Raw genomic sequence first — 11,994 nt, 5'->3', positions numbered from 1 at the left:
AATACATATTTTGTTTTATATTTAGATTTATATATTATATCAATAATATAATTGCAAAAATTCAGAATGAACTATTTACACATTAGAGAGGGAAAAAAATAATAAATATCTAAATACATACAAATAATTCATATAAAATATTATAAGTTAACAATAGCTATATAAATTTTTTTTTGGTATTTAATACTTCATTTTTTCTTATGAATTTAATATCGTTTTATCTTCTACAACTACTGCCTTCAAAAAAAGACAAAGAAAAGATTCCCATAATATACAATATATATACTTTGTATAATATATCACACATATAGTAAATAACTTATACACAAGAAATATATGTCAGTTATTTACTGAGATTATTATAGTATATACTCAATGTATGTATCAAATAAATTATTTCGTATAATTTCAATCATTAATAAGTTATACTTTTAAACTACAAATGTTATAAATGTTCAATAGTTTTCATTCAAATGTGATAAACCGTGATCATGAATTGTTTTATAATTAAGCAACTTAGAGGAAAAATGGTACAAGTGATACTATATTTAACTCAAGGAAACTGTGGATAAAGTTAAAGATTAATCAAAAAAAAAATTTGTATATTTTTTCAAACACATTAAAATACAATTTCTAAATATTATCACTATCATTGTAAAACACTATACCATTTTTTTCTCTATGTATATTTCAAATAAAAAAATAAGTATTTGCAGATATTATTTCTCTGGAAAACCAATCGATTATATAATTGAATATTTTAATTTCCATGTGTTCAGTGAAACTCGTAATTGTTTAATCATAATCAAATAAAAGGAAAATAATAAATTATATGCTGATATCTTTGATAAATCTATATAATTTTCATCGTATTAAATTAATTTATTAATCAGATTTATATATGCTTTTGCGAGATATACTCTGTTTAAAGTAATAAATATGTATGTATGTATTTACTACGCGTTTTCATATATTTTCATATATTATGTCAGGCCAGATGCACACAGATATTATTATGAATAAGAATAATATCTTTTTGATATCTTTAAGTCTAAATTTCACAGCCATTACCTCGATAATATCGCAACGATAAAAATCTATCTGCATTGAATTTAAAAAATTATTTTTTAAATAAATTAATACTTTGAGAAAAAATTTTCATTTTAATAGATAAATTATTTGATAAATTGTTAGATTATATTATATCAAAATCAGCAATAATAATAATAAAAGTTGTGCTGAATGCAGATTTAGAAATATCCAAATAATATTTCCTAATATACTCTATTCAATGCAATATTTTAACTTAAACTAAATTCGATATAAGAAAAGAAAGTATATATTTGAACAAATTGAACATATTAAATGAATAAAGTATTCTTTACTTCAAATGTGAAAAAAATCAGATTTTAATCTTAACAATTGCATATTATGTTGCAATTATTATGTACAATGTTTCCTTAATTAAGAAATAATAAGATATTACATACGTTTTATATTTTACGTTTTATATTTTCAATTTTTATTTTAATAAATTATATTGTTCCCAAGCTTTTTGTTGTTGCCTTATTTCTTCTAAAATTGCTACGTTTATTTACGTTTATTTACTTAATATTATTGTTTGTTTCTTTTTTTTTTAATAATTCGATCAAAATATCAAAGACTTTTTCGTTTTAATTTTTATGCATAATGTATTATTTTAATTATCTTTTCTTTAAGCTCAAAATAATTAATTTATTTTTATTTCAGTTTTTTCATTCACAATTATTGTTTTGTGAAGGAAAGAAAAAAAGAATGTTTATAAAACATCATGTAAATATTGTATTGTAATTTAAAGGTAAGAAAATAATTAATCGCTTGACCAATACAATTAATATGCAAGAGATTATATTATTATAAAACGTAAAATTATTGCAATGTCGGCTATGATAAAATTTTTTTTTAAATATAGAAGTAAATATTGTCATTATATAAATAAATTAGCGTGCCAAATGTTTTTAATTAAAGATTCATTTGTAAATTGATGTGATATTCTTCAAAATTTTATAGAAATAAAAATTTCATGCAATTATTATTAAAAAATAATTCTACATGTACATAAGTAAATATATATATTTGTTTCTCTTCGTATTATTATTCGTAATTTTGTGAAATATTTTGAAAATATATAAAATAATTACATTTTTTATTATAATATTATATGAATGTATGAATAATATTTAAAAATGAATATTTAAAAAAAATATATATATAAAAACTTCACTCAAAATTTTATTATATTTGGATGAAATACTTAAACATATAAAATTTTTACATAATAATATTTACTTAAATAAATTTTTTTACAAATTTTTTCTATTAAATTATATTTAAAATATTTATCTATAAGAAATATGCTTAAGAAATATTTTCAATATATGTCGTATTAATTCATATTTCATATTATTATTTAAAAATTGATCTTTTAAATAATACAGTGTATAATAGTTATGTATAAAGATGTATTGAAAGTTATAAATAATTATTATAATAATTATTTTTATCTATAAATTATTCTTCATGAAATCATTATATGATAAAAAATTATTGTAAATGTATAAACTAAAAACTGCTAACAGAAAGTTCGTCATTTTTAAAAATATTCAATGAAATATTTTTACATAAATTTGGATTTAATTAATTTCATTAATAAAGAAAATATGATTTTAGAGAACAAATTCGAAATAAATCTTTAATCTTAAATTTACTACAAAATATCATATTATATTGCATTATATAATATTTCTTCTTAATACTTAAAGTTTTGTTAATTTTGCAATAATTTTATATATAACATAAAAGTAATCTAAAAAGAATTTACTAAATATATTATATATATATATATATAATATAAATTGAAATAGTATAAATAAAATTTTAATAAACAAAATATTGATTTCTTGCTAAATATAATCAAATATTAGTATAGTCTAATCAAATGTCTTTATTAATGTAATATAAAGTTCAATAAAAACATTTAAATATTAAACTATTAGTTAGAAATAAAAATAATAAAATGGAAAAAATATTTAATGTAATTGTAATGTTTTGCGAATCATTTACATTTTCATATATGTATATTATAGTTTTAATAAGAATTACAATAATCTTTTGTACACTGCCATTATTGTGTTCAATTTTTTCTTTTTTTTTCTTTTCAGTTAAGCTATCTGAGTAAGCTATTATTCAATATTGTAAAACTATACATATGTAAAATAGATATTAAATAATGCGTATTTTTAAATGTAATAATTGTAAGTGATTGATGTACATAAACCTGTATACTTTTTGCGTAATAATTAAAATGTTGCTGTAACATTTTCTATGGATAAATTGATATTTATACATATATTGTCATATAAACTAAATAAAAAAAATTATCATAATTATGGTTTTCAGAAGTCTATTTAAGAAATACTATATATTACTTAGATCCTATCTAATTTAATGATTTTTACATTAACACTCAATTAAAAATGTTTTATAAAAAATATATGAATTTTATATAGATCAATCTGCTGCAAACTGGAAACAAGACAATGCACACACAAAAATTGAAATTTTTTGTATCCTGTTTCAAACAAATCGTATATAATGAGAAAAATGAAAATTAAGTGTAAAATTTGTGATTAAAAACACTTTTAAATCATATATATATATAGCTATTTAATTAAAATATTAATTTATTTTGTTAAAATCTAATATATGTTATAATAATTATTTTTGTTATTGATTCTATTATTTTTTATAGGTATTATCAATTGAAATATTTATTATATATATAGTAATCTCACAATCAGACAATATTTAATATCTCTTCCAAAAAATTAATATTTTTTTACAAAAATTTATAGTACTGAACAATAAACTTATAAATTATAATATAATATAATAAAATGATACAAATCTTCACATATATTTTATCTTTATTCAAATTCCATCTTCTATTCTTCTTTAATAATCTCTTTTTATTTGGCATAATCTTTTTTTTTTCCTGCGAAGAATTTCTCGAAATAGGAAACAAATAAAAAATTCTTATAAAAATCATAAAAATGATCATCGATAATAATAATAATACTTTGATGTAATTTAACTTTGATGTAAACACATAATCGGTTAAGAGATATTTATCATTTTTTTTTTCCTTTTCTAAAATACAAAAATGAATGAACAAGCAATGACATACAATTTTAATGCAATAAAAAGTTACGAGATACCTTGTTCATGGTATCGTATAAATTATATTGTATTGCGAAATATCTCATCCGTGGCGTGTTATAAAATACATTATATCACGAAATTTCTCGTCCAATGAAGTCGTTATAAATTGTATGGTGTCGTGAAGTATTTCGTCCATGAAATTTTATAAAATATATTATGCCGAACATTTCGTCCATGGTATCGTACAAATTATATCGCGTCGTGGAATATCTTGTTCAATGACGAATGATTTTATATCCGTGGAGTCGTATAAATTATATTATATCCCAAAATATCTCGTCTATCATTGTGAAGCGATTAATTTACTCTTTGCTTTTCTATCGGCTGAAAGGTAATTCAGTACCGATGCAAAAGAAACCTTTCATTTTTATCCCCACAATTTAATCTCTATAATTTCGTCCTTTATATATTTTATATACTTTAACATTAATAAATGCTAATTATTATTGCTTAAATTATAAATATTATAAATTATGATATATAACTACTTACCTATTCACATGCATATTACTTATTTATTGTATTTATTTTGCATATCTTCCGCATATGTTACGTTGTACATATGGCGTAACACACTTACATAAATATCTGTAATTAAATCGCTGTAAAATATAAATAATTAAGGTGAAATATAAATAATCAAATAATTATGAATATTTTTAAAAAATAATCAAATGTGTTCTTAAATATACAAACAACTGTACATTATATCATCATCATATCTCATGGTATTAAATTTATCATATTTACATAATTTTGTTACAAATGAATTGTATATTAAACACATTGCAAATTTTATTATCAAATAAATAGACTCTCATTTAATAGATTATCATTACAATATGTAAAAAATAAATATATATTAAAAGTACTTGTAAAATATGTTATAAATATATCAATGAAATATTCATTAAAAAATATCTAAATTCTATAAATTACCAAAGATAGTTCAGTATCGACATTTACAATATTGAAATTATACGTATCAATAATATAATATAATCTTAACATAATATATATGTGACAAAGTTGTGACAAAAACTTATAAATCTTCGTAACGAAAGAAGGAACAAAAAAACTGTTCATCTTTAAAATATAAATGTCTCATTATGCAATCTTATACTAACATATATATAAAGCTTGCTCTATACACATTATTTCGCAGTTTAACCAAACTAGCGTAACAGCTTCAAACGCTTCATCAATCACACGCCGAACCTGTATTATTTGTAAAGACTATTGTACACACCTCGGTACACAGTCAAGATATTCTGTAACACTTAAATAGCGGAAAACGTAGGCAATTTTTGTTCCTTATGTTGTAATTCTCCCACTTCAGGTCGAGACAAACTTCGAAAGGGAAAACATATCATTTGAGAACTGATCAGTAACAGTAACTTTAAAGGTATAAAGAAGTTAGTCACGAAACTTTAAAAGTTTCTCTCGTTCATCGAATTGATCGTCCGCGACATGATCAAGTTATATATGTGCCTTCTTTTGCAAATATGCGCGATAACAGCAGCAATGAATAATACTTTCTTAGACACACCAGACAATTTGACATTACTTCGTCTGATGCGTACTTGGGTATTGAATAATTTTGGTATGTATTCAGTTGATTTTGTTCGTTTCTTGCGATGATATATACTTTTTCACAATTTTGACGATTTTGAGAGAATGTGTTAATTATGAGAAATTATTTATGTATGTGTGTGTTTACATTGAAAACAGTGAAATTCTTGTGAGATGATTAATTTAAAAAAAAATTTTCAAATAATTTTCTATTAATATTATCAACTTTACTATTATTTCTCGTATAAAATAAAAGGGGAAAAAATTTTGTACGTGTAAATAGAGGGAAAAAAACAATATTTTACGGTTGTTGGATCTTAATTGGAAGAGAATAAAAATAAAAAGATTTTATTAAAACTTTATTTAAACATGACGTTATTAAATATGAAATATTTAAGAATTAAAATGAGATTTTTTTTCACATATACATAATATTACAATATACAAATAACAGAAAAAAAATTATTAAAAATATGCATGTAAATAACTTGAAAGAAAAATGAAAAAATTATTATTTCTCTGAATAATCAACATGGAAAAAATAGAATTTATGTCAAATTACATATTCTCTCTTACTGTAAGATAAACAGATATATTAATACACCAATATATTGATTCTCTTAACTTTTTCTTTTTTTTCAAGATCATCTTTCAGGATCATCAATTTTTTTTCATTTTATTTTTTCTATTTTATGTAAATAATATAACAAATCGAAATATTTCACACAAAACTATTCGAAGCTACATAATTCAGCATTATTAATAATTTTGTAATTAATTTTGTTTTTTTAAATGGAATTAATTAAATTATATATATTTAAGAAAAACATGTAAAAACAATGTAAATTATTATTTTTTATAAAAAAATTACTAAATCATTAATAATAATAAATTAAAGTTGAATAATTGAATAGTTTTTTTAGGGAATATGATCCACTAATATATCAATAAATACATAATCTTTCGTATCATGTGATCTTTCGTATGAAACATTATTTCATATAACAAATAATATAGAAATTACTTGAGTAATTAATATGATTTATACATGTTAATATGATTAAAACAAATTATGTTCAAATTCATGATAAAATATATTAAATTATATTTATAAATATGTATACATGTAAAGACAGAATCACAATTAAATAAGAATTTTTTTATTCTATTATTCTATTATTATTAATTCTAAGAATTAAAAAGAAAAGAAAAAAATTATCAAAAATATATATATATATATATCATTCTTTCAAAAGATTGAGATTTAAAATCACTATTTTTTCATAACATATTTTTTATTGCTGCAATATTGGCAATTAAAAATCGTATATTTTTAATGAGTATTTAGTAATATTCTAAGAAATAATATTTGTGAAATATCATAAATATAAGTACACATGTATAATACAAATATCAATAAATTTTTTTTGAGAAAATATTAATGAAACTTTTCCTGAAGAATTGAATTTGCAGAATATTATCAAATTATCGATAAAGTCTAAAAATTGAAAAGGAAAAATAAAAAAATGGAATATATTTTCATACTTTGATATAAATGCATCGAAAAAAATACTACAAGTATTCAATAATTGTTCTTTTTGCATAAAAGAAAAAGGACAAAGACTAGATGCACAAAAGGCGGGAATAGTTCAGAAAGAATTTCCAATAAATGTTCCATTTCCTTGCAACGTGACAGGTAATTAAACAAATTTTCAATCAATAGTAAAAGTTGAATAACTGCACGAAAATCAATGAGTATTTACGAAATACATAATAAATTAAAACATGATTCGATCAAAATTTCGAATTATTTTATCAAAAAAAATATTTTAAAAAAGTGAATCAAAAAAAGACGAAGATTTAAAGTAAATATTTACAATTTTTCGTTTATTTCTGATGTTTCATGAGAAACCATATACTCACTTATATCACTTATATCTTGTGCAGTCATACAACTATTATCATCTCTTATTATTGTCAAAATTACATTCATACATAAATTTATAATACTCTCATAAGATCATAAAATTTAATAATCGTTTCGTAATTTGATAATTTAATATTTGTAGGAGGCAGATCTCCCACTGTTCCTGATTCAGTAAATCGATTGAGACCAGGTGATATTGACGTTATTGCCGCGATGGGCGATTCTATAACAACAGGGGCTGGATTACTTGCAACTAATACGATACAGTTAACTATTGAAAACAGGGGTATGATGGCGACTATCGGTGGTGAAGAAACATGGCGAAAAGTTTTGACGCTTCCTAATATCTTTAAAGTACATTCAATGATCGTAAATTTCTAAATGAGAGATGAGCTAGAATTGTTTTTTTTTCATAAAAAAAATCTTCACTTTGAGTCGTATAAAATTTGATTAATATTACTTTGTATATTGTATGTAAAAAATTTGAAAAAAATCACGATGATCTCCAGTAAGTGTAAAAACACTTTTTCGACTGATAAATATTTTTATGTACAGGAGTTTAACCATAATTTGATAGGATATGCGCTTGGAAATTCTTTGACTTCTCATCCAGCTTCGCAATTGAACGTGGGTGAAGGTGGTGCAGTCTCTATGGATATGCCTTACATGGCTAAATTTTTAATTAATAGAATGAAAAAAGATCCAAGGATAGATATTAATAATCATTGGAAGGTTCGTATTTCGCATAAAATACATTATAATTTTATGAAAATAATAATGATCACGAATTTTTATTAGCAATGATCTTTTTTTAGAACTTAAATAAAATTATTTTTAAAATTAAAATCAAATTAAACGAAAATTGTTATTTTAATAAGTGTTAATAAATTGTTCTGATTGCGAGTATCGTTATCTAATATCTCTTTTCATATTTTTTTGCAGTTTATATCAATATTGATTGGGCCTAATGATTTTTGCGCCATGTGTAACAATCCTTCTCCGTCTATCATTTTGAAAAATCATAAAAAAGATTTAATTAATACCCTTCGAATATTAAGAGATAATTTACCAAGAAGTTTTGTCGCTGTTATAATATCACCTCATATAAAAGAAATAGTCAAAGCACGTAGAGGAAGATTCTCGTGGAGATGCTATTTGATAAGTACCATAGAATGTCCATGTTTGCTAGCTGTACAATACAAAGAACGAAGACAGGAATATTACGAAATAATAGACAAGTTTGTATAATATATTTAATTGAAATAATCCAAGATTTCGAGACATAAAAGAAAAGTGAAATTTTATTATTCCGGTTATTCTTGGTTAGAGAGTATAAATTAAAATATTTCTAAATTTCTTACAAACGATATGAGATACTGTATTTAAAAAAAAAAAAGAAATAAAAAATTTCACGTATTTCAATATATCTTGCAACACGAAAAAATGTTTTTATCTGAGAAGAACAGAATTATATAATACAAATTTTTACGTTTAATTTCAATTATATAATTTTATCGTGAAAAATTATGGTTCGAATCAAAATTAATTCAAATGAAATGAATAAATTTCTTTCATTTTTTTATTATTTCACATTTCTACAATTTTTTTGACGACTGTTTAATATGAATTGTAATTATAAAATATAATTTATAATCTATTTTATTTAAATTTTTAGATGGCAAGAATTGGAGGAAGAAATTGTTAATTATCCAGAATTTCATACAAATAACTTTACCGTAATAACTCTTCCAGCTATAAAAAATATAAAAGTTCCGCTCGCTGAAGATGGATTCGCCGATTTATCGTACTTCTCTATCGATTGTTTTCATTTGAGTCAAAAATGTCACGCGATACGTAAGTATAACAACTGATGTATTAATATAATGATTTCTTCATTATTCTAATGTTGTAATATTTTTCATATAAGTGGCAAATTATATATGGAACAATCTGTTGGAACCAATTGGTAACAAGTCCGACCAGATATCGCATCCAAAATTTTTTAAAACATTCTTATGTCCTACCTCGGAGAGGCCATACCTAATGACACGTGAAAACTCACGGAATATAATTTGACATTAATTAAATTTTGAATCACGTTCATAATCCATCCAATTAAAATACTAAAAGTATTGAAATTTACAATAATTGAATGTTTATTTTTTAAATGTTTATAATATTACTTTGATTATTGAACCAATCTTATTTGTATCAGTACAAAATATTTATTTATATTTCAATAAAATTAAGACTTTTTTTATATCATATTGTTTTTTTGTATTATTTTTTTTTTTTTTTTTTTTTAGATGATTACACGTATTCTATCCGAGAATATTGTATACCTTGAAATCTATTTTCCATCTAATCATAAAACAAATTAATCTAATTTTGAGTAAGTATTTTAATGCTAAGTACAATAAATTATATAATATAATATAATCTATATCTTTATAGATTTTAAAAAGAAATCGGATACTATAGAATCATTGTAAAAAAAATTCGATATAATTCATTTATTTAATCTCTTTTTATAATATTTTTCGTTTATTTATAAATCATTCGTCAATTATGAATTTTATTCAATGTATCGTTTAAAATAATTCATTAATTAAAATTTTGATATTATTAATTTTTTATTTATATACTCGAAATAAGTATGCATGCTTCATAATATTTATATTGGTTTGTTTTGAGCATCAATCGTCGGAAAGTTTTTTTTCAATTCTTTGTTCAAACGTTTGGATTAAAGTATATACCATGCACGTAATTATTCGCAAATATTTTGTATTCTTCGTGCATAATTCAGCATAATTTGAAAAATTACTCACGGAAATCGTGTGTACCATTTCAATTTATAACATAAATGTCACGTCATTTTTATTTTCATTCTTCATAGAGAATTATATTTAATGAAAATAATAAAAATTTAATTCAAAAATTGAATTAATATATATTATATATTATATATTTGATTCGTGTAAAATATTTTTATAAATCAATTAAAACAATCATTAAAAATTTATCAGTCTTACTATAAAACAAAAGAATATAAAAATTAAATATATAAAAAAGAATATAAAAATTTAATACATATTAAATAACACAATATCAATAATACATACATATACTAAAATATATGTCATACTAATTTATTAAAAAATTGTATGATATTATTTCAAGTCTGTTTTATTTTCATAGTTTATCATTAGAATAGTACTTGAGCATTGCTTAAGCAAGCATATTAATAAGTGATTGAGCAAATATTAATCAAGCAATATAATCGATATTTACCGGTTTCATATTAGCCAATATCTAATTTTTTTCCCCTCGATATCTAATTTAAACTAGAAAGAATTAGATAAATTTATTTTCCATTTCAATTATTCGTGATTAATAATTCTTCTGTATGTATTTTATATATAATTTTTGAATATATATCATAAATTTTCTTTTATAGAAAAAAAAAATATTATTAATTTTTTTTCTAATAAATCATAAATATAGTGAATATAATAAAAATAAATCTTCTGTAAAATGTTCAAATCAAAAGAGATACGAGATAAGTAAAATGAATATAATAGCAATTACAAATAAATATATACAATTACAGTATCTTTATTTATTTTTTTTTTTTTTAATAGAAAAATATGGTACATCTGTACGAAAGATTTCCAAATGATGATCATCGAATAATTTGAATACCGGTAGATGCGATTGTTATTTATTTATTCATACCATGAACTTCCTGGTGGTACGTGGTACCGTTTTAAGAACATCAGCCTCTTTGTCACGTTCCTCGATTTCTTCGTCGGCGGCATATAAAATAATAAAAGATCGGATCGACAGACAGAAAATTACTTGCGAACGTCGCAATTACAACTGTTCCGAAATGTAATTTTGGATTGAAACGGCTTGTTGATTCATTGAATCAGTGGTAGGCACAAATACGAATAATTTGTATGAAAGAGAATACAGTTTATATGTAAATTTTACGATTTTTTGTTTTTTATTCAAAAAATAAATATTAATTTGGGAATATTTTAACTATTTTTTTTTTTTTTTTTAGGTTGCTTTAATTAATTGTTTTGTATCTTCTTTGGCTATTTTTATCATATTTTTGATATTATATTTGGATAGATGTAGCAATATTTTGAAAATTAATGATAAAAATAAAATTTGATTTAATATTAATATTAATATTTAATTAAGTATTTTTCCATCTATTCGATAAATGA

At 21.5% G+C, this 11,994-nt stretch overlaps 1 protein-coding gene across 2 annotated transcripts; it reads left to right on the top strand.

Moving 5' to 3' along the window:
* Positions 1-5,447: 5,447 nt before the first annotated feature.
* Positions 5,448-10,019, top strand: LOC122716620 (phospholipase B1, membrane-associated-like). Of its 2 annotated transcripts, XM_043939885.1 has the most exons (8): positions 5,448-5,513; positions 5,600-5,863; positions 7,442-7,528; positions 7,902-8,113; positions 8,315-8,491; positions 8,702-8,997; positions 9,435-9,613; positions 9,687-10,019. In XM_043939885.1, exons 2-8 carry the CDS (start codon positions 5,731-5,733, stop codon positions 9,833-9,835), a joined length of 1,233 nt encoding a protein of 410 aa, XP_043795820.1. In that variant the 5' UTR covers positions 5,448-5,513; positions 5,600-5,730; the 3' UTR covers positions 9,836-10,019. The 2 variants fall into 2 exon arrangements, with proteins under 2 accessions (XP_043795820.1, XP_043795819.1); XM_043939884.1 differs by having other exon boundaries at positions 5,458-5,863.
* The last annotated feature ends 1,975 nt before the right edge of the window (positions 10,020-11,994 follow it).

Source organism: Apis laboriosa, unplaced genomic scaffold, assembly GCF_014066325.1.
Source record: "Apis laboriosa isolate Shangri-la unplaced genomic scaffold, ASM1406632v1 scaffold47_cov149, whole genome shotgun sequence".
NCBI classification, from domain to species: Eukaryota; Metazoa; Arthropoda; class Insecta; order Hymenoptera; family Apidae; genus Apis; species Apis laboriosa.
Note: the sequence above shows the minus strand (reverse complement) of the source record. Positions and strands in the feature narration are given on the sequence as shown.